Source organism: Diceros bicornis, chromosome 6 (genome assembly GCF_020826845.1).
Source record: "Diceros bicornis minor isolate mBicDic1 chromosome 6, mDicBic1.mat.cur, whole genome shotgun sequence".
NCBI classification, from domain to species: Eukaryota; Metazoa; Chordata; class Mammalia; order Perissodactyla; family Rhinocerotidae; genus Diceros; species Diceros bicornis.
Genome location: NC_080745.1, coordinates 36,001,495 through 36,024,676, shown reverse-complemented (window position 1 = coordinate 36,024,676; position 23,182 = coordinate 36,001,495). Strand labels below are relative to the sequence as shown.

At 41.7% G+C, this 23,182-nt stretch overlaps 1 protein-coding gene across 1 annotated transcript; it reads right to left on the bottom strand.

Annotated features, from left to right (window-relative positions):
• Positions 1-368: 368 nt before the first annotated feature.
• Positions 369-12,136, bottom strand: SAR1A (secretion associated Ras related GTPase 1A). The gene is made up of 7 exons (XM_058543274.1): positions 12,036-12,136; positions 8,159-8,232; positions 7,919-8,038; positions 7,421-7,486; positions 4,748-4,851; positions 1,755-1,886; positions 369-525 (listed from the first exon to the last, which is right to left on the bottom strand). Exons 2-7 carry the CDS (start codon positions 8,214-8,216, stop codon positions 409-411), a joined length of 597 nt encoding a protein of 198 aa, XP_058399257.1. The 5' UTR covers positions 8,217-8,232; positions 12,036-12,136; the 3' UTR covers positions 369-408.
• Positions 12,137-23,182: the final 11,046 nt, after the last annotated feature.

Sequence of the window (23,182 nt, the reverse complement as noted above, 5' to 3'; positions counted from 1 at the left end):
TCTGGACCAAGTAAATTGTGAACTCAAAAAGTTAGGAGGGACACCAATTATGTTAACAATACCTTTAAAAAATAGAATCACTTTCTTTTGAAATCAACCACAGTGGTGAGACGTGTTTTTCTTTTCAGGTGCCCCATGACGGCACACAGCTTTACCCGGCAAATCCTGCCAGCTTCCAAGTCCCGGGATGCTGACCTGCACCAGCACGTGGGGCAGCGTTACCTCCCAATAGTGTGGAGAAGAGCACATGTCACCACTGGGCGATGAGAGAGCTGACAGAGACTCTTGGCTTCTCAACGCCAGACATGGTTGGAGAGCTTTCCTTGTTCTATTAGAAAAGTTCATGAGGAAGCTGTGAATAGGATCAGTCCAGAGAAGTAAAACTCTTTTATTTTCACTGTCCAAACATCAGTCAATATACTGGGAGAGCCAGCGGAAGCCCTCGCCGTAGCCTTGCCTCTTGAGCACACTGCACATGAACACTTCCATGGGGCGAGCGTTCAGCTCCTTCAGGGTCACGTTTCCCTAAGGGAGACAAAACCAAGTAACGCCTGTTAGCATCTCTCACTTTCTCCATTCCTCAAAAGCAAATCTAAGTAGGGATTAATCATGGAAATGTGGTCAAGGCCATACAGATGACTTCCCCAGGGCTTCATGCTTTCAGGATAGAATAAACAGCACAGTCTCTCATTCCCAGCCTCTCTCTCTCTGAGAAGAGCATTTGCTTTGAACACGTCAACATTCATCTGGAAAGTTATGGCAGCAAACCAAGAAAAAGGCCACTGGGACCCAGAGAACCAGCATGCTCTTTGATGGACAAAAAGCGTCTGGGACTTTTTGGAAATAAGGACATTCTCATTAACACAAGCATTCAGAAATAGACACTAATAACAGGTTACATCAAGGAAATTAAGAATTCATGTGTGTGTAACAATCACGCAGAAGAGGGGAAACTAAGTGAATTAAAGGCAGCATTTCTAGAAAGAAAACAGATAACCAAGAAGAAGAAAGACTAAAGAACCAAGTAAAAAAGTCAGAAAGTTATCAGAGATCCCAGAAAAGGAAAATTTCAAAAATTAAATATGCCAAAACCCAAGCTGAAAAGACCAGGATTCATAATTAATTATAGCTGATCTAGCTCTTCTCTCTCATGAGTACACTTTTCTGCAACAGAGTTCCCCTTCCAACTGGAGATAGCATAACCTACTCATCTGGAAGACTCAGGTTCTATTCCTGGTTTTATCCACCAACTTGCTATGTAGACCTGAACAAACCACTCTCAGAGTTTCCCCATCTTCAAAATGGGACAACAGTGATACTGATCTCAGCAAGGAGCACTGAGGATAATCAGTGCTTTGATTTCAACGCTTGGAAAGTGATAGAAATGATCACTCTTCTTCATAACCTGAAATCTCCAGTGGGGAAAAAAAAAAAGATTTCTAGCTAAGAAGGGCTCTTTCAGAAGAGATTTCCCAGAATCAGATTTGAAAGACAGTCAGAAAAGTCTTAAAATAGTTAAGTTTGCCTTTTCTACCATTCCCTTCACCCTCAAATACCCAAGGAATGTATCTCATTGGAAAATGGTTAAAGAAAGAACATGCTTCTGCCTTCAGAGAGTTTACAATTACCTAGAGTAAAACAAATCCTGAGCCCAGGTACACTTTTGAAAGAAAAGTAAAATTTAGACAGCAAAACATAAATGTTTCAAAAGCCGTGCATTTCCTTTACAATATGGCCCCTGAAGATTTTCTTACCTTTCCTGTGGTCTGTCCATAAAGCCCAAATATCTCACGTAGCTTTTCTTCACTGATTGCATCTGTCCTGTCAATTTTGTTACCCAAGATAAGGATTGGCACATTGGATATTGTTTCATCCGTCATTAAAGCCTAAAGACAAGATAAAAAAAAAAAAGAGCTAAGTGAGGATCTGTAAGAGCCCACCAGATAATGAAAACAACTTTGACTTTCACTTGTCTGTAAGGTATCACATGTAAAGTGAAAATGTGATCATCTTTAAAACTGAGTGATTAACTAAAAGTTAATCTTCACATTATATAACACCCTTAACATTAGGTAAAAATTCCCTAAAAATTACCTTGACATTAGGTAAGTATCCCCTAACAGCCTGGAAACAATTTCAACTTAAAGCTGTATCTATTTACAAGGCAGTGGAATTGCCCCAACCTTAACCCTGAGCTAAATCACTCAGCCCCAGACCATCCTCAGTCTATCCATTGAGCACAGTCCTATGAGAATGAATGCTCTGGCTACAGAGCCTCAAAGATGACTACAGGAACCCCCCACGTATTCATTGACTGCCCAGTGTGTGCAAAGTGCTATCTCAGGTACTGAGAAGGATACAAAAGGAAGGATAAGACACATTCCTGGCCTCAAGAAATCCTCACTCTACGTTCATACATCTGTCAACAAAACAAGGCAAGTGGATGATTAAGCGTCACAATGAATGGGGACAGAATATAAATACTAAAAGACCTTCAGGGAAATAAAATGGCAAGTAGTCTTGAGGAAAATCTTATTAGCAAAGAGGTGGAACCTAAACTGGGCTCTGAAGGAGAGGCAGAGTTTGAATAGCTGGAAAGGAGAAGGAAGAATACAAGCAATGGCTTTTCAGTAGGAAAAGGATTCACGAAGCCACATGGAGTATCACCTGACTGGATTACAGCATTTATGCTGACATGTAATGACAGAGTAAATGGGATGGGAAGGGACAATCAACATTACGGTGTCAGTCTGAGAAGTTAGCTGCAATAGATCCTAAAGACCTCAAATCCAGAAATTACTAGACAGAATCTCTTACTTTTAGTACAATGAATTCAAAAATAGTATCCATCTGTAGTGTTCAAGCAAGAGATGATGATCTAGCCTAAGATGGCGGCATGTAATGAACAGTGTAGCCAGCATTTTGAAGAAATAAGTGAAGAGACTGATGTCTAAATAAGAGACAAAAGAAGAGTCAAACTTGACAGATTTCAAGCCTGGGAATCTAGTTCTCACTGATAGGAAAAGCTAGGAGAGGACAGGAGAGTTGAAAGGATAAACAGGAACATGCTTTCACCATCTTAAGTTCCAGGAAATGTTAGACAAAATCAAAGTGAGGATGTCATTCATTTATTAAACACTAACAAAGTACCTACTATGTATCCGATGCTTTGCTAGGTGTAGGGGTTTCACAAAGAAATAAGACAAGGTCTCTACCATCTAAGGTCACAGTTGGGTTGGACAGACCTATATGGAAACCAGTAAAGACAACAGACACTGTAAGGCAAAGAGTCTAACAGTCTGAGAGGTCAGAGTAGGCTTCCTAGAAATTAGTCATAACTGAACTCTGAGATCTTTTAAAGGACATTTTGAAATTTACCAGCAAATGAAGGTAGGGGGTCAGGTAAGAAAGCCAGGCAGGGATAGCCACCTCTGTATACTCAAGGAAGGACAAGTTGTTCTCTATGTCTGGAATATAGTTCAAGGTAGGCAGTAGAGAGAAAAGAAGCTGGAGAAATAGAGGAAAGATCATGAAAGGTCCTCTATGCTATGCAAAAGATTTGTGGATTTCATTCCGAAGGTGACAGAGATCTATTGAGGATATTAAGGAGAGCAATGACAAGTCTGAGAAAGTTCCTTCTACTGGAATCTATAGTAATTAACAGCATTCTGGACTGCATGTCCAGGTAGACGGTGGGAAAGATGCATAGTTCCATTCTGGGAGAACAGGATTGATAGGTGGAGTTGTCCAGTAGCCAGCATTATGTATGAGGCTGGAGCACAAGGGAGGTTTAGATGAGAGAAATCCATCTGGGAGTCACTGGCATGTGGGTGGCAGATCAAGGAATGGGAGTAGCCTGGACTAGTCTGGGAGAGAGTCTAGACCCTGGGGAACACCAAGATTTAAGGGCTAAGCAGAGGAACAGGGGCTTATGAAAGAGTTTGAGAAGTATCAGCCAGAGACAGAGCATCAAAACCAAGAATGCAAAGGGGAGTTTAAAGAGAGAATGGCCAGTGCCAAGAGGTCAAGTAAGGGAAGGACTGCCTTGCAGGTGATTCTACATGAGGCTAGAACTATAGATTCAAGAAACATACTTACAAATAAACTTCAGACAGGTTCAAATTGCCAGGAACAAGAATGCAGAGAGAGTTATGAATCAAAGAGAAAGAGGAGGCACAGGGTGAAGCAGTAGGGATAATAAAGGCAACATTATAGAAACTATGAAGCCAAGAAAACGCAATGTTGCGAAAGGAGAAAACTTGAAGCGAGTCCTTGATAGTATCAAATACTGCAGATGACCAAACTGAAGCCTGAGAACAGACTGTTAAGGTCTGGCAAGTCATTCAGCACAAAGGTGGGCAGGTACAACCTGAGAATGTAGATCTAAAGACGTAAAGAACTCTAATATCTCTTTCAAGGTGTCTCTATGCCAACACTTCATCGAGTGACCATATGTGTTACATGAAAGGGAAAGACATTAATTATGTGGGACAACAAACATAAACTAAGGAGTGTCCTGAGCAAATCAGACATACAGTCACCCTATGATATAAATGAAGTTAATTTACTCAAGTTCAAGCTGAGTTTCCTCAAGACAGTGAAAAGCAATGTCTTTGATTTTAAAACACTTTCTTCTTGCAACTAGGACTTGCACCAAATGTTAACTGGAATGATTAAGTACTGGCACTACTGAGCTGTATTCCTTAAAAGAAACAAGGCCAAAAAAGGAAAAAAAATACAAACGTACATTAAGCTCAACTTTGGATTCCATGAGGCGAGCATGATCTGCACAGTCCACCAGAAAGACAATCCCATTAATTGCTGGGAGATAATTTTTCCAAACCCGACGTGCTAAAAGACAAAGTTTGTAGCTGCATCAATAAAACAATATACGTTTTGAAACTGAATAACCTAATGGGCTATAAAGTGGGCAAATCTTGGCCAGGTTTCACTAGCATTAGACTCCATATGGAGTCCCAGCCAGTATCAAGTCAGAACAGAGGGTATAAACTGATGGTCCATGAACTGAATGTGATTTTTTAAAATTTGAAAATCAGGGTTTTCTGCCTGATGTTCTGAAAAACTGCAACACCAGCAAATCCCACGCCACCTACCCACATGCCAATAATCAGCTGGAACTGAGCGGTGGATGCCCCTTTAGATGAGGCCTGGGCTCTTCAGTTGGCCAAAGTTTCCACCACTCCCTAACCACTCCCTACTGTCTTACACACCCAGTCAATTTCACTCACTTACATGACCTACCTCACTCCTCGGTCCATTTTAGTTTGCAACCTCTGAGTTAAAATATCAGGATGCAAATCACTTGTCCATATAACTTTAGTCCCAAGTCAGTTCCTTTGACACACTCATCCACTCAGCCCTCAGGGAGGCTGGGCCTGACAGGGGGTTGAGGTTCCCAGGCCAATTACCTTAGTCTCCCGTACTTAACCCAGTGCACCCTATACATTTTATTTTTTTGTTTATGACACGAAGTGATAGCAGTTTGGGAAGCAATGCTTTAACTGTATTACAATTTCTAAGCCATTCATTTCTAGTCCTTTCAATGGGATGACTATGGAAGCATCTCATCTCTACAACAAACAGTTAATAATGGTTACCCTGAAGAGTGGCACTGGGAAGGAGGGGTTGGGGGAACTTGCACTTTTACCGACCATATTTATATACTGATTGCCTACTGAATTTGTTACATTGAGCCTGGACTACTTTTATAAGTTAAATTTTTACAGTTATACAAAAAAAAAAAAAGGAAACCTCTCAATGTACTTTAGTCAGCATTTTAGTCACTTCTGTAAAATGGTGGCAACGTTATTATGAAAAAGTGTTCTGTTAAGTTGATTTTCCTCAGTCAAACAAAACAAAACTACATACATCAACACATTTCCCTTCTTACTCTATCAAAATCTGAAAGCTAAATTTATCACACCAAATACACAATTCCCAGTTCAGGTGTCTAAAAACACCTACTCCTTCTGCATTCTCCAGATGGTCTACATGCAAGTTATAACTGTATTATCCCCAAATCTAAATTTGTAAGCAGTTATAAATCCTTTTGAAAGAAGCAGAAAAGACACCATACACTCATTCCTACTCAAGTGAAAATAACTCAAGTGAAAATAATACAATCTCATTATAGAAAAAAAGCAAACAAGATCATCTATAATCCTCCATCAAAACACACTGACTGCTAATGTTTCTATATATTTTCTTTCAATCTTTTTTCTGTACAGGTATTTTATGTGATTGTGATCATACCACATACATGATTTTGTAGGATATAAATATTAAATGAATAAATATATGTTAATGAAATCACTGACTATAAAATTATTTGGATCGCTTCTCAGTTTTTTGGCTAAAATTATTTGGCTGAATGATTAAAATTACCAACATTCTATTTTTGTAACTCTACTTTTCAAAAACTATATTAGATTCAACCAAGAGAATGCTCCAAAAGGAGACTTCTCAATTAAATTTAAAAACAAATGAGAAAATCTGACAGAATCTCAATAGTTTCTTTTTTCTACTTTCCCAGAATATTTATTCCTACATCTTAAATGTTTTACTCTTAAGCCTAGAATCTTGCCAAACGCAAAGTGAGTGTCCATCAGATAAAGACGCCCCATTGTGTATATCTCTAAAACACAAGACACCTAATAGGAATCTGGGAACCAAATTCACGCAGCCTGAGTAAGGCAAAAAGCACTAAGGAGAACAAGAACAAGAAGTAGAAGAAAACGTTCCACCAACTGCCCCAAATGGATAGAGCATACAAGATATCAATTTAGATCAGTGGTCACAAGTAGTCATTGTATTATTTTTGCAACTTTTGACAAGTTTGAAATTACTTACAAATAATAACTTAATTTCCTACATACTTATACTCCATTAAAATAAAGAATACAAAAGAGACATGACTACATTCGATATGTGATATTGTACTGATTAAGAGGAAAAATGCTATACGGGAGATTATTGGGACAATTGACAAAAAAAGGAATATACACTATAGAGTAGATAAAAATAAAACTTCCTGGGTTTGATAATTATTATGACTATATAAGGAAATATGCACTAAAGTATTAACAAATAAAAAAGCAGGATGAATTCAGAAACATTTCAAGAAAAATAAACATTAATACGTGTTATACAGAGAGGGAGACTAATAAATCTGGGCAAAAGGAATAAAGGAGTGGAGTTCTCTGTATTAATTACGCAACTTTTGGCAAATTTGAAACTACTTACAACAAGTGAATAAAACAATTTCGTTAAAGTAATAAGATCTCAATCCTAAATGTAAGCAATTTAAAAGGTAAAAATGACACGTTGCTTTTAAAAAAAAGAGGAGAGGCACAAAATGAACCGTAAGTCAATACCATCCTTCCACTGAACTGTCTCTTACCTTGCTCATGCCCGCCTAGATCAAAAGTTGTAAAAGTCATTCCAGCAATTGTCAGCTCTTCTGATGCTGAAAATCACCAAAAAAGAGGAAAGAAATAAACTTCTCCATCCAACAAGGCCCAGCTATCAGGTTGTAAGCCAATACCACCGCAAAACCTAATGAACCTTTCACCTTGTAAAGAAAAGAACATAGGGTGAAAATGTTCTTAAATTATTCTAAAAAGCTAAGTTTCTTTTTCTCCAAGGTGTCTGCTGCTTTTTAGAAGTAAATATGGGAGATGTGTCCCATTACAGGACTAGTAAGAACAAATAGTGACAAAGTTCCAGAGGTTTAGATCTATTAGTATGTGACCTGAGTGTGTGCTATGGGGACTTTTCTCAAGTGAGCTGTCTTTTCGGACCTCAGTTAATAAAAGAACTGTATCAACTGGGGATTCATCCTCCGACCCTAACACTGACCTTCAAACATCAAAAGGTCACCTGGTATTTTCAAACCTACTTGGATGTAATGTTGGAACGTGCTGGCCCAATCTGTCATCCTTGAGCATGTGTAGAAGAGTGGTTTTGCCTGCATTGTCCAAACCCAAGAATACAAGTTTTCCAGATTTCTTGTAGAGTCCTAAAAGAGAAATTTAACATAATTTGGCTCTCTACATACCAAAGGCTGCTTGTATTTAAAATGTTGGAGGAAATACACGCAGTTTGAAACCTATGATATATTTCAAGGAAATGGCCTTACCTAGGAACTGGAGCACACTGCTGAAGCCATTATAGATCCACTCAAAGATGAAAGACATTATTAATGCTTACTGCCTGTATAAAACATGAAAGCAACAAATATTAGCTTTCTGAATGCTAGTACAGTTTTGCAGAAGTTATCTCTTATTTCCTGGCCTTGATGCATGTTTACAGTCCCACGTTTGCAGGCATAAGAAAACAAAAGGGGGCCAGCCCTGTAGCGTAGCGGTTAAGCGCCCGCGCTCTGCTGCTGGCGGCCCAGGTTTGAATCCTGGGTGCACACCGACGCACCGCTTGTCAGGCCATGCTGTGGCGGTGTCCCATATAAAGTAGAGGAAGATGGGCATGGATGTTAGCCCAGGGCCAGTCTTCCTCAGCAAAAAGAGGAGGACTGGCATGGATGTCAGCTCAGGGCTGATCTTCCTCACACAAAAAAAAAAAAAAAAAGGAAAGAAAACAAAGGATTCTGCACCCTGGAGGGAAATCTCTGGCATCCTCAGATCTGTACAAACTCCTGGTTTTGTTTTGTTCTGTTTTTCATTTATTTTTTAGGTAGACCCAAACAGTTTTTCAATCTATGATACTCTGAGAACTAGGAGTTAAAGATATACTTTCCTCTTTTACTGTGTGACTCACTCTTCCAGGCAGCTGCTCATTCACATTCCCTAGATACACCACTGCTGTCTACCAGTTAGGAAAACCTCTAGGAAATCAGCCCCACTAATAATCTGGATCAAAATGTCACATGGATGCACTAAGTAGAAAATATGAAAGGCATATTAACCTGAATGAAAAACAGATTAACCCATCCTTGTATACAGCTCTAAAAAACAAAGTCAGCAAAATCCTACCGGCTGGTACAATTTGCCCTCCTCCATTTACCAGTGCTAGCCTTTCTTGAACAGTATTTGTTTAACCCGTCTCACAGATATGTGTCTCAACTTATAAAAAGAGATGATATTACTATTTTGGAGAGCCATGAAACGATAAAAAGAGAATCCTTTCATAACATGAATCAAGACCTAACCCATTTTATAAATACGGATTTTCTTAAAATAAGAATATTTGTTCAGAGCATAGCGGTAGGTTCCTAGCCAAGTACATACCTTAATTAGTACTTATATTAACACCACTTTTCCCACTGTTTCCCATAGGCCTAGACAAAATAAAAGCTGACTCAGAGCTACTAAAAGGTCTACATTGGTACACTGGTAATAAGCAAGGGAACCTCTGAATGGAGTTAAGGGGGCAGGATCTGGAGCCAATAGTGGGTGCTAAGGTTTCTCAGAGGCAGCATTTCCTGGTCACAATGAACTTTACCTCAATATCTCTGATGTGGTACAGAAAAAAGAAAGATCCTCCACTTCCTTCCTCTCTCTCAGCAAGAGCATCTGAACACAAGGCTTTATACTAGATGTGACAACTGCTATCAAACAAAACTTGCATTAAGTTGTTTTGTTACTTTTACTAGCAACCTGTAAAAGGACCATCCATAAAAACCCATCTATATTCTCCATTCAAAGAATGTTAGATGAAAAAGAAACTAAAAAATGGAGACAGTGTATGTTAATTATCTTTTCCATCCAATTATTGGGTTGTTGTTTTTTTATCAGACCTGTGGCCTGATAAACTTTAAGGACTGCTTAATGCTTATTTTCTATGGCGGGCCAAATGAAGCTTGGGAGTTTGGGTGGGAGTGGAGACCGAAGGCAAAAGCTTTTATAAAAAGATACTAAATAAGGTTTTTTTGTCCTTTTCAGTAACATGAAAATATATTTTGGCAGAAAGACCAAATTTAGCATGTTAAATAATAGTTTTGTCTGGAAACTTAGTCTGCACTTTAAGAAGTCCAATAAGGTAAATGCACTTCTAAAACTCCTGTGTTTAAGTTTCCACTGTAGGTAAGTAAGAGACCAATGTGCCTCTCCTCTGTAATCCCCTCAAACCAGGCATCTTTCCTGATTTTCTCTGTCTACCATTTGGAGGAGCGGGGCTCACCTTTAGACAGCACCTCTCATGAAGGTCACTCCCACCCTAACCTCTCCTTTAAAACCCAACATTTATATATTCCTTTATACTACTTGGGTTTGCAGTCAGTTCTTTATAGACTCTTTGTAATGTTTTACCACATCATTTTAGAAGTATTCCCAACTACATGAATTCTCCAAAGGTGACAAAGGGAAAACCCCACTCGAAGGAATTTTTCATGGTAACTTAACTACTTTGATTTTCCAGTTTATTTTCCCTTTAAAAGTCCTATAATTCTTCCCTCTAAAATGATCTATGGAGAGTGCTTGAAGAAACTCTTCTGGTCTTGTTAAAAAATAATAAAAACCCATACTGGACCCAAAGACTTGCGTTGTATTGCGACCCAAAGTTGGAAACAGCTTCGATGGCTCCTCCAACCTTGGGATCTTAGGATTTGTACCCCTTCATGTATATTTTTACAGTTTATACAGCACCTACACACACATCTCATTTCAACCTCACACCAACCCTACCAGGCAAGAATCCTTGGCCTCATTTAACAAGATAAGGATGCTGACACTCCTAGGTTAGGTAGCTTAACAAAGACTGCTCAGCTGGAAAAGTTTGAACAGTGCCAGGACTTAACACTCTCCTCTTTTGAAGCCAAAGCCAAAGCTCTTCCTGTTAATATCACATTTATTTCAAATCCAAATAAAAACATAAAACTTCCTTAACCCACCAACTACTCATGATAATCTTCTACAGTTTTCTTTCTTACAACTCATCACACCTTTTGAATGGTATGTTAATAACTAGCATTCTATTTATTTTCTATCCTTGATCCACTCCACCACCTTGTGGCATCTTATGGCAAATTAGAGTACTCTGAAATTTAAAGGCTCTAAACCACCAACAAAAGCACTGCCAATGGACCCAAAACTAAAATTTGCAAATTTCAGGACTTATTCAAACACAAAGGAGAAGCACTAAGCTGACCATTAGCCAATAAAGAATCTATGCATCACTTCGTATACATACTCATTACTTCTTATACATCCTCAGAGCAACTTGGAGACACCATTCCAGACAGATCTGGGATAGCAGGCAGCTGGCTTGTAGCTAAGAAACTTTGCTTAGCTGCAGAGTAAATGTCAAAGGTCAGACCCACTGCAAAGCTCTATAGGCACCGTGTCACAACCAAAGCAGACGGATGGAGGTACAGGAGAAAAGACAAGAGCAAGAGAATACTAACAGAGAAAATTCAGTGCCGACCCTCACAAGTGTGCTCCTGACCTCTCAGCTAGAATCGCGAAGAAAAGATTAATCTATTTAAGAAACGTACATGAAGGAATTTTTCTACGTACTGCAGAGGGAGGGGAAGAAAGAGGGAGCTGAAAAGAGAAAATATGGGGTTCGACCCAGGACATCAGATGACAACACACGGCTGAAACTGGGGGGAGCCCTGGACTGGGAGCCAGGAGACCCGGTTGGAACGCTCACACTCGCTATCTTCGGGGCCTTGGCCAATTCAGCGAGCCTCAGTGCCCGAGTCTGTAAAACAAGGATAATCAAGGACTCCCACCCGCCTCCCCGAGGGCTGAGGCTCAGACGAGACACGGGACGTGAAGCCGTTTCGTAAACAGGGGCGCACAACACCGACTGTCATCCCGCCCAGCAGCTGCAGCCCCCCGAGCGGAAAGCAGACTGACCCGACACCCCAGAGGCCGGCAGGGGACCGAGCAGACCCGGCCAGTCCCCGCCCAGAACCAGCCCCGCGGCCCCACAGAACCGCCTGCGTGTCACTTCCCCCCCCAACCCCGCCTGCGCCGGCCTCCGCCGCGACCCTCCCCGCCGTCCAACCCAGCCTCTCCGGCCCCGGCTCCCTCCCTCGCCGCGGCCCCCTGACTCACGGCCCAAGAGGCTCCTCCGGCGGCGGCGGGCGGCTTCGACCCTCCCTCAGAGCACACAGCCCAGCAGCACCCGGGACCGCCAGCTACTCGCCGGATATACGTCACACCCCTCCCCCAGAACTTCCGGGCGCGTGCTTGCCCCCGCCCCTTCGTAGCGACACGGCGCTCTGCCACCCGGTGCCGCCGTACCAGCGACTCGCGCCGCAGAGGGGCGGGCCTCGGGCGTGACGCGGCGCGCTCGGGGCGGGCCCGACTTGGCCCCGCCTCCTCCCGTACGCAGAGCCGGGCGCGCGAGACGTGGCAGCACCGCGGCGTGAGTGGGGGGGCCGGGATTCTGGAGTCTCGTGGTGGACTTGGACACCGGGGCCGCGGTTTCAAACCCCACTGCCTTCCCAGGGGCAAGGGGCGGATCAGAAGTGACGGCCGACGGTGGGTGGGTTCTCGGAAAGAAGAGTTCACCTGAGAGCCCTCGACGTAAGGTGGATGCCAGCAAGCTTTTGCTCTAAGTCACATTTCCCTGTGATAGCCTACGTTTTAGAAGAACAGCTCATGTTCATTGGGCATTTATGTTCCAGGCAGTGCACTGAGTACTTTGCATGCTTCATCTGCCTTGACCCTCATTACCGTCCTATGAAGCAGATACTGTTAGTATTCCCAGCTCGCAAATGAGAGAACCGAAGTCAAGAATAGTGTGGTAACCAAGCCCCAGTTCATACCCCAGGAAGTGGCAGAGCAATACGTTGGCTCCTACTATGCTATCCTTCACATGCATTTTCTCATTTGATTCTGAGAACAGCCCTATAAGATTGGTATTATGACTCCCATTTTACAGATAAGAAAAGTGAGTCAAATGGAAAAATGAATGATGGTTTTGGGTAGGAAGACTCAATATCATAAAGATCTCAATTCTCCTTAAGTAAGATTATAAATTTAACATAATTCCTATAAAAGTACTAATAGGATTAATAGGTTATGCATGTGCTTTTTAAAGTACCCTACTTGTTCCTAAAATTCAGATGGAAAAATAAACAAGACTAGTCAGGAAACAAACAGGCTCTGAAAAAGAAGAACAAGGAGGGGAAAGCACTATCAGATATTACAACATATTATAGATCCTCAGTAATTCAAACAGTTTGGTACTAGTGCACAGCAAGCCAAACAAACCAATGGAACAAAGTACAGAAATAGACTCAAATGCATGCAGAAATAAAATAAAACTGGCACCTGGCACCTCCAGCTGTACTCAGAGGAGGCTGGATGGGCAAGCTCACCATCTTCCCCCTTCTTTTCATCCTGTGGGTCATCTGCATTGAGTCTGACTCCTGCCCAGACACACAAGTGGGGGGGGGGGCGCTGTTCTAAGACTTCTTACCAGCTTTGGCTAGACCAGGGGAACCTTTGTCCACAGGGCTTGGAACCCCAGTGTGGGTGCCCTGGAGGCACAGGGCTGCCCCAGGGCAAGCTAATGCACTGGATTGCCGGCCCTGATAGAAGCCTGCCTGCAAGAAGTAGGGGGCCTCCCAACCCACAAGGACAACTTGGGGGGCTCGAGAGAAAAGGAGCATTCGGGCAGGTTCTCAGGGGAGCTGTGAACTCTGCTTATCAGCTGGGCAGCCTTGGACAAGTTGACAAATGCCCTAGGCCACTGTATACTCACCTCTAAAATGAGTGAGAGAGATGCTGTGTTGTGCATGTAAGCAATTTTTCCAGAGTCTATTTTCAATAAATGTTTCAATTATGTTTTTAAAAATAAATAATAAAAAGGTTGAGGCAATTGGTAGTCAAAAAAACCTAAAGGTTGAATCCAGAAGTCACATACTACACCAAGTAAGTTCCAAATGATTCAAAGATCTGTCTATTTTAAAATGACACCACATAAGTACTAGAAAAATAGAAGCAAGCGTGGATGAATTTCTTATAATCTTGGAATGGAGAAGGCCTTTCTGGTTGTGATTGAAAATCCAGAAGCCATAAAAGATTGATAAATTCAACTACAGGAAAATTCAAAGCTTTTATATGGCAAAACAACAACAGTGATGACACCATAACTCAAAAGACAGACAACAAGTTGAGAAAAAATATGTGTAATCACATCACAGGCCAGTGAAAAATTTGTATGAAAAAGACATCACAGGGCCGGCCCGGTGACTTAGCGGTTGAGTGCACGTGCTCCGCCACTGGTGGCCTGGGTTCGGATCCCGGGCGTGCGCTCACACACCACTTGTCCGGCCATGCTAAGGCCGCGTCCCACATACAGCAACTAGAAGGATGTGCAACTATGACATACAACTATCTACTGGGGCTTTGGCGGGAAAAAAAAAAAGACATAACAGACAAGAAGACTAAAAACACAATAGAAAAATAGGCAAAGGATAGGACCATACAATTCACAGAAAATATAAATAGCTCTTAAGCATAATAAACTAATAATAGAAATATAATAGATATTATTTAAAATATGTAGATGTAGAAAATAAAGATGATAAATTTAAAACTGACTGAGATATCATTTTCAGCTATCAGGTTGGCAAAAGTCCACCTGTTTACTGGTGGCAAGGCTATTTTAAGTAGAGTAGTTGAGGAAGGCCTTGCAAAGGTGCCGTTTGGATAGGACCGGAGAGACATCGTAGGAGGTAAAATGTTCCAGGCTGACAGCAGAGCATGTGCAGAGACCGTGGGGCCAGTGTGTGCTCAGCAGGATTCCAGGAACAGCTGGGAGGCCAGTGTAGCCAGGCAGGGTGACAAGGGAAGGAGTAGCAGGAGATGAGGTGAGAGGGGTATGGGGTAGGCAGATAAGAACTGGGAACGTTCTAGGACTTCACCTCACTTGCAACTAACAAGTTAGCCTGGCACCCTTCCGTGGGTACCAGCAGAGACATGAGACTCTTGGGGCAGAGACAAAGAATTTTATTACCTCAAGCATAGCAAGTAGCATGAGCTTCATGTTTGTGTCTTTTCCACTTGCCCCCTCCAAGTCTTTTGGGGGTGATGCAGAGCAGCCCAAGTGGATGCTGCCCATATAGAGAGTTTGCATCACAGCTGAGGAACCTAGAGCTTAGGGAACCCAAATCTTTCATAGTGGACAGCAAGCAAACCTGCCTGACCTTTGACTCAGAGGGAGACATTATGACACTGGACAGTAAACAAACCTGTCTCCTGCCCCAGACAGAGACTGTCTTCAAGGCTATGTGTCATGTAAACATCCTTGAAAAGAGAGTCCAAACAAAGGCAGCCAGACCTCTGCTCCAAGAAGTGCAGAAATGCAAGAGATGCATGGAGAATTGCCTCCTAAGAGGGGGCAGATTTTTAGAACCTTGCAGGCCACTGTGAGGACTTTAGCTTTTATTGTGAGTGATGTGGAGGGCCAATGGAGGGTTTGAGCAGAGGAGTTTTATGTAGTTCTCCTCATTCTATTCTTATTCCCCTTTGCATGCTCCACATTAGGTAGACAGGCTCTCAGAAACTAAAATGGAGACTGAAAAGTATCTGTATCAGTCAGGGTTCTGAGAGACAGAACCAATAGGATGCATAGAGATATATACAAGGATTATTATTGGAATTGGCTCACGCTGTTATGGAGGCTAAGAAATCTCATGATCTGCCGTCTGCAAGCTGGAGAACCAGGAAAGTCAGTGGTGTAATTCAGTTCGAGTCCAAAGGCCTGAGAATCAGGGCGCTGCTGGTGTAAGTCCTGGAGTCTGAAGGCCTGAGAACCAGGATCTCTAATGTCCGAGGGCAGGAAAGGTGGCTGTCCCAGCTCAAGAAGAGAGAGAGAGAATTAGCCCCTTCTTAGCGTTTTTGTTCCATTTGGTCCCTCAACGGATTGTATGGTGCCCGCCCACATTGGTGAGGGTGGATCTCTTTACTCAGTCTACTGAATCAAATGCTAGTCTCTTCCAGAAACACCCACACAGACACACCCAGAAATAATGTTTTACCAGCTATCTGGGCTTCCTTAGCCCTGTCAAGTTAACACATAAAATTAACCATCACAGGGGTCGGCCCAGTGGCGCAAGCGGTTAAGTGCGCGCGCTCCGCTGCGGCGGCCTGGGGTTCGCTGGTTCGGATCCCGGGCGCGCACCGACGCACTGCTTGGTAAGCCATGCTGTGGCGGCGTCCCATATAAAGTGGAGGAAGATAGGCACAGATGTTAGCCCAGGGCCGTCTTCCTCAGCAAAAAAAGAGGAGGATTGGCGGATGTTAGCTCAGGGCTGATCTCCTCACAAAAAAAAAAAAAAAAAAAAAATTAACCATCACAACATTTATTGGAATTGTCAACATGGGGGTTGTGGATGACCCTGATAAATGCAGTTTCAGGGGAGTAATGGGGATGGATGCTGGATGGGAGTGAACTAAGGAGAGACTGAGAGGGGAGGAAATGGGGCAGTGACCCTGGACCATGCTATTAGCAATGTGGCTGTGAGGGAGAGGAGAGACCAGGGAGCAAGGGCATGGATGAGGGAAATTCATTATTCCTGCCTGCTCAGTATGGTAAAAACTGGAATACCATCTGTGTTAACACATAAAAATTCATTCAACACTTGAAATGTAAACGTTTGGCCTTTTATCAGCTGGAGGATTTCGTATAATGTCGTTTAGAAAAATCATTCTGGAAAGCAATTCATCTAACATTTGAGGAGGTAAAAGTCTTAAGATTTCCAAATGTTTTCCCTTGACACAATCTAGAGTGCAATTAGGAAAAACTTAATTCTTCTTAAAGTAATTGTATGTTCCCCAGTTTACAAAGGAGTTGGAAAGGGCATCTAACTTTAAGTCCTTTCCTGAAATATGTTTTTAGAAATTTCTGTTTGGTTTCTAATTTCCCTGACCATCATAGTTACGTAAACACATTTTAATTTTTAAATATAGTTTCTTAAATCGTAAATGCAACATACAATTCTTGACTGTTCTCAGTGTATCATAGATTAAAATGACATTCATCTATAGGAGGCAGATATATAAAACTTGAATAATAAAATTTCTTGGATAATCAAGTTTATTGTAAAATACAATTAGATGAGCAGACTGTGATCGACCAGGGAATATCTGTGAGATCTTAATGCCTTACCTTAGATTTCCTCTGGACAGCAAATCCCTCCAAAACTGAAAGGGTTTTAGAGTCAGAAAAATCGCTAAAAGAAACAACTGTTTTTTTCTATTGTATTCTTATTCCAGATAAACCCCATATCCTTCTGAATAGTAAATTACTTTTGTTCATCCCTTGTTGTATCTTTGTAAGAGTTGAGGAACCTGATAAGTAAAAAAGTTCCTTCTCCCACTCTTTCCAAGATGACTGAGAAGAAAAAGGCCAATCAGAGCTTCTTGTGTCTTCAGTGGAAAAATACCTTTAACCTACCAAGAAACTAGATTACAGCAAACAAACTGTTACACTCAGGGAGAGTTTTCAAGCCTTTTTTGTCTTGTTGTATTAAGAATAATGCCTTGCCTGGGGCCGGCCCCGTGGCTTAGCGGTTAAGTGCGGCGCTCCGCTGCTGGCAGCCGGGTTTGGATCCTGGGCGCGCACTGACGCACCCCTTGTCAGGCCATGCTGAGGCGGCGTCCCACATAAAGTGGAGGAAGATAGGCACAGATGTTAGCCCAGGGCCAGTCTTCCTCAGCAAAAAGAGGAGGATTCGCATGGATGTTAGCTCAGGGCTGATCTTCCTCACACACACACAAAAAGAATAATGCCTTACCTTTGTATCAGTGGTTTTACATAATATTTTATTCCAATCAAATATAGCACTCTCAAAAAGAAAAAAAATGGGCAAAAGTCTTGAATAGATATTTCTCCAAAGATATACAAATGGCCAACAAGCGTAAAAAGATGCCCAAATCAAACCCACAAGGAGATACCACCCCACACTCACTAGGATGGCTATCAAAAAAATGGCAAATAAGTATTGGTAAGGATGTGGAGATCGTGAAACCCTCATGCACTGTTGGTGGGAATATAAACTGGTGCAGCCCCTATGGAAAACAGTATGGGGACTGCTCAAAAAGTTGAAAATAGAACTACCATATGATCCAGCAATTCCACTTCTGGATACATATCCCAAAGAATTGAAAGCAGGCTCTCAAAGAAATATTTGCACACCCATGTTCACAGCAACATTATTTGCAATAGCCAAGTGGTGGAAGCAACTCAAGCATCCATTGATGGATGGCTGGATAAAAAAAAAATGTGATGTATACATACAATGGATATTATTCAGCTTTAAAAAGGCAGGAAATTCTGACAGATGCTACAACGTGAGTGAACCTTGAGGACATGCTAATGGAAATAAGCCAGTAACAAAAAGACAAATACTGTATAATTCCATTTATATGAGGTACCTAGTGTAATCAAATTCATAGAGACAGAAAGTAGAAGGGTGGTTGCCAGGGGCTGGGAGGAGGGGGAAATGGGGAGTTGTTTAATGGCTATAAAGTTTCAGTTTGGCAAGATGAAAAGAATTCTGGAGATCTGTTGCACAACATTGTGAATGTACTTAACACTACTGAACTGAACATTTAAAAATGGTTAAGATGGTAAATTTTGTTATGTGTATTTTGCCACAATTAAAAAAATTATTTTTTATTCTGTGCCTGGTCTGTTTGGGCATCTCCATTTTCTGCAGGGTTATTCCCATCCTTGCCAGCATCGGCTTTCCCCTTTTTGTCCTGGGGTCCTATCTCTCCCTTCTTTGCAGGGGCATTTTTAGTCCTGGGCTCTGGCTTTGGAGGAGCGGGTTCCGCAGATAACCTTGCAGATCAGCTCTGTGGTTGTCCTCCACCTTGGCTTCATCTCCTTTAGCGTGCCCTTCGGCCTTTCTATCGGGCATGGTGGACGTTGAGTGGGACATGGTCGCTGGACGCCAGGAGGCAGCTGTGTGCAGACTTTGGTCATCCAGGTCTCTCCTCTTCTTCTTTACACTGTTTTTTAATGTTTGTGCTAATTGCATTAAACTGGTAAATGTAAAGATTTAAAAATAGACGTTGAAAATATTTAAAATATTCCATGACTGTTTTGACCCTGCTTTATCATGTCTTCAATTTGACGAGTACTTGGTATCTCATGAAAGGCAAGTATCCCAGCCCTCTCTGACCTCAGCAAGGCTCAGCCTGAGAAAACCAAGGATGCTGGTGTCTCTCCTGTGCCCTGTGGCTGTCTCTGTATGCTCCCACATCAGGCCCAAGGACCAGCAAAGGGACTTCTCACTCCCCAGACACATCACTGCTTTCTGGAATTCCCCACTCACCTCCCCCGGTGACAGGGCACCCAAAGGAACTTTAAGACTGTTTTCAGGCTAAGGCTCTCATGACAGTAAGATGCCACCCTAAGAGGGAAAAGGACTTGCCCAAGGCCACACAGAGCAGCATTCTAGAAGCAGGATTCCATTCCAGGTCATTTCATCCAAGCCCCAGCTCCTGTCCCTGCCCAGGTGGCCTTTCCTGTTCTCTTGGTGTACCTTGGGCTGACCTACTTTCGCCTCCTCTGGAAAGCCCCCTGACTTCTTCCACTGAGCCGGCAGCAGGGGAGGAGCTCCTTTGTTGGATCTCCTTGAATTATACTTGGCAAGAATCATAGTCCTACCTCACAGAGTTCACATGTCACTTGAGATCATGCTTGTGAAGTGCTTAATAGAGAGCCTGGCACTTGTGGAACTCAGTACGCCTCCTTTCATCTACATCGGGAGGTCCTTCCCTCATACACAACTCTTGGGTCTTCTCTGCCTCACAGACCACAGCAACAACTAGGATTTAGTCCACAGGATTTTTCCAGAAATATTTCCTTCTTTAATTGGTTAAGAGCAAGCTGGCCTCTAGAGCTCCACGTAGGGTGACCAACTCATCCCAATTTGCCCAGGACCACCCAGTTTTAAAACCAAAAGTCCTGCATTATAGGAACCACCTCAGTCCCTGCTCCTGGGTAAACCAGACTGCAGAAATCTTTCTCCTGCCTACGCAATTGGTGACTCAAACCGGGCTTCTTAATCAGGAAAATGTCACAGAGACTAAGCTACCCTACTTCCGTCCACCGTCCGGGGGAAAAAGAAGTCTCAATAGTGGTGAAATGCCTCTGTACAAGCAGAGTTGGGGGGAGATGGGGCACGATCTCCTTTGGAGCTATGGTTATGGATGATTTGTATTTGCAACACGATGCATGCATGTCTTAAAAGTCTAGTCATTGGACACTTAAAAACGGTTAAGATGGTTAAAAAAAATTTTAGTCATTGGATACACTGCAAGCCAAAAGTACAGCTGATGCAAAGATGCATCTGTTCACATTAGAAGGTTAACCCAGAACCCACTGCATACTACATTGATGTCAGTAGACTAAATTAATAGTAATTCCTAATTAAAAAGCAGTAGTTGAGGTCACCAGGCAACTCAAGAAGTATTGAGGATGTAACAATAATAAAGCTGTCTTTCCTCACATTGCAGAAATTCCAACTACCTCCATATATCCAAAAAAGGAAAAAGAAAGAAAAAAGCCTGAATGTGGCAAGCTTTATAAAATTTCCAAGTGTGATGTGACAGCTGGCTATATTTAGTAGAATATTGAATTAGAGTCCTCAATAAACTCCAGAAATACACGTTTTAGTTTGTGAATACTAAATTATGGTCATATTTTGGTACATAATTATTTGCCTTTAGGAAGCAATGGAAGAATTAATCAGGATTAATTAATTCACTCAATAGCTATGAAGCACATGGTATATGTGAGGATCTAGGCTAGGTGCTGGGAATACAGCAGGGAACAAAAGAGATGGGGTCCCTGCCCTCATGGAGCTTACAGTCTAGTGGCTCTTGGAAATCATCTCCTAGCTTCTTAGTGGTCCAACTGGAAGACACTCTAGCACCTCCAGAGGGCCTGGGACCTGCTTTGAAAACCATTGCACCACTTTGTACTCCCCTTCACTGCCTCCCACAGGCCACCCAGTAAATGCTTGTGGAATGAATGTGTCCAAATGGCATATCACACCATGGCTACTCCAGTATTTATAGAACAGTCATGCATTCGACAAATATGCTTGGACATTTTCTAATGAGAAGGGTATGAGGAGAAAAAAAGATATATTATCAAACAGCATTGCAAATCACTAGGATTCCTTAAAATGCTTCTGTACCCACTGCAGAAATAAGATTAATATTCCTTTCCAGCTTAAAAAACTCTTGGTGCCTCTCCAGAGCCTCTTAAAGTCCAGGGTCTCCTTAGCAAGACAGCATGAGACTTTTCATTATCTGATCACTGCCTACCTCTCTTGCCTGCCCTCCTTCTATTCTCCAACTTGCAACCAGCATCCCAGCTATCTACAACACATTAGGTTTCTGGAACATGTCACATGGAGTGTATTAAGAATATGTGTTCAACAGTACATCTATATTACCTTTATACCAGTTTAAAAGAATTAGGTAGATCCATAAGTAATAACATGAAATCTCAAAACATATATTAGCATGATCCCATGCATACTTAAAAAACAACTAAATTTTTTATTTACATATTCAAATATATGTGTATAAAGGCATAAAGAAAAATCTAGAAAGATTCATACCAAACTGATAACAGTGGTTAATCTCTAAGAAGGGAGTAGGATTGACAGCAAGCAAAAGGACTTTATCTGTATTTTTTGAATTTTTAACATATTAAAATTTGTGTATTTTTAAAAATAAATAATAGTGAATACATGACAACATGTTTGTCAAAACCCACAGGTAATTACAGCACAAAGAGTAAGCCTTACTGTATGCAAATTTTAAAAAATATCATTTAGGAGATCTTAAATGTTCACATCGCAAAAAAGAAATGGTTATTACGTGACATGATGGAAGTGTTAGCCAATGCTATGGTGGTAATCATTTTGCAATATATATATTGTATTAAATCAAGACATTGTACACCTTAAACTTACACAATGTTATATTCAATTATATCTCAATAAGTATGGAAAAAATAAAAATTAAATAGCTGAAGCTACATTTCTAAAAATAAAAATATCATTTAGGAAATTGGGGGATGGAGTGGATGGAATGCAGAATGTGACAAAACAATTTAACTATACTATAAATTTATGAAACAATCTCACTGAAGGGGATAGGGAGTCTGTAAGACTAAAGGCAAAAGGAACTGTGTAAGTACTGTACTCTAGTTGATAAAGTAGTTTCCTACAGGAGTACAGGTCAACAATTTGGGAACCACTATATAGTCATGTGTCTCTTAACGAAGAGGATATGGTCTGAGAAATGTGTTGTTAGGTGATTTTGTCGTTGTGCAAACATCATAGAGTGCACTTGAACCTAGATGGTATAGCCTACTACACACTTAGGCTATATAGTATATAGTACTAATCTTATGGGACCACCATTATATATATGGTCCATCGTTGACCGAAACATCATTGTGCAGCACATGACTATACATGTATACTGGAATTTAACAATTAAGTAAACGGATGGTGGATAGTGGGAGCAGGTTTCTCACTGTTGGAATGGGAAGTTATAGATAAGCAAGAGAAGAAAGCTAGAATGATCCATGTGGTAATGGATTAGAGTTGGAGACATCTGTATGAACTCGTGTTTAGCTTAATATGGATAGGGATGGTTATATACGGAAATATTTATAGATATTTGTATATACACAGGTTAGTATACACACATTTCCTTGCTATGTCAGCTGAGAGGACCTAGAAGCAACAGCAACTCAGCAATGAGCACACCTAGCCCCCAGATCTTGGTTTCTAATACCATTTTCCAATACAAGGAACCAAGGCTTCTTGGAGAAATAGCTGATTCTAGGGCTGGGGCAGGGAACACATAAGATGAGCCTGGAGCATTTTCTAGTGCCAGAAAGTGAGGAAGTGCCTCCCAAAACACCCAAAGTGAGGGGGGTATGTTAAAGGGAAAAAGAGCTCGTAATGGCCAAAGCTGGAACAATTTAAGCAACACAATACATAAAGTAGTGTCAGATTATAGCCCAAAGCATAAAATAAATATCCATGACTCCACACTGATACAAATAAGTGATTGAATAAATAGATTGGAGAGAATAGACATATCTTCCATGCACAATAATTCCAAATAATTAACTTAGACACTCTGTCCTCAAGGAGGTGGAGCACCACTCCCCCCTCAAGTGTGGGCCGCACATAGTGACTTCCTTC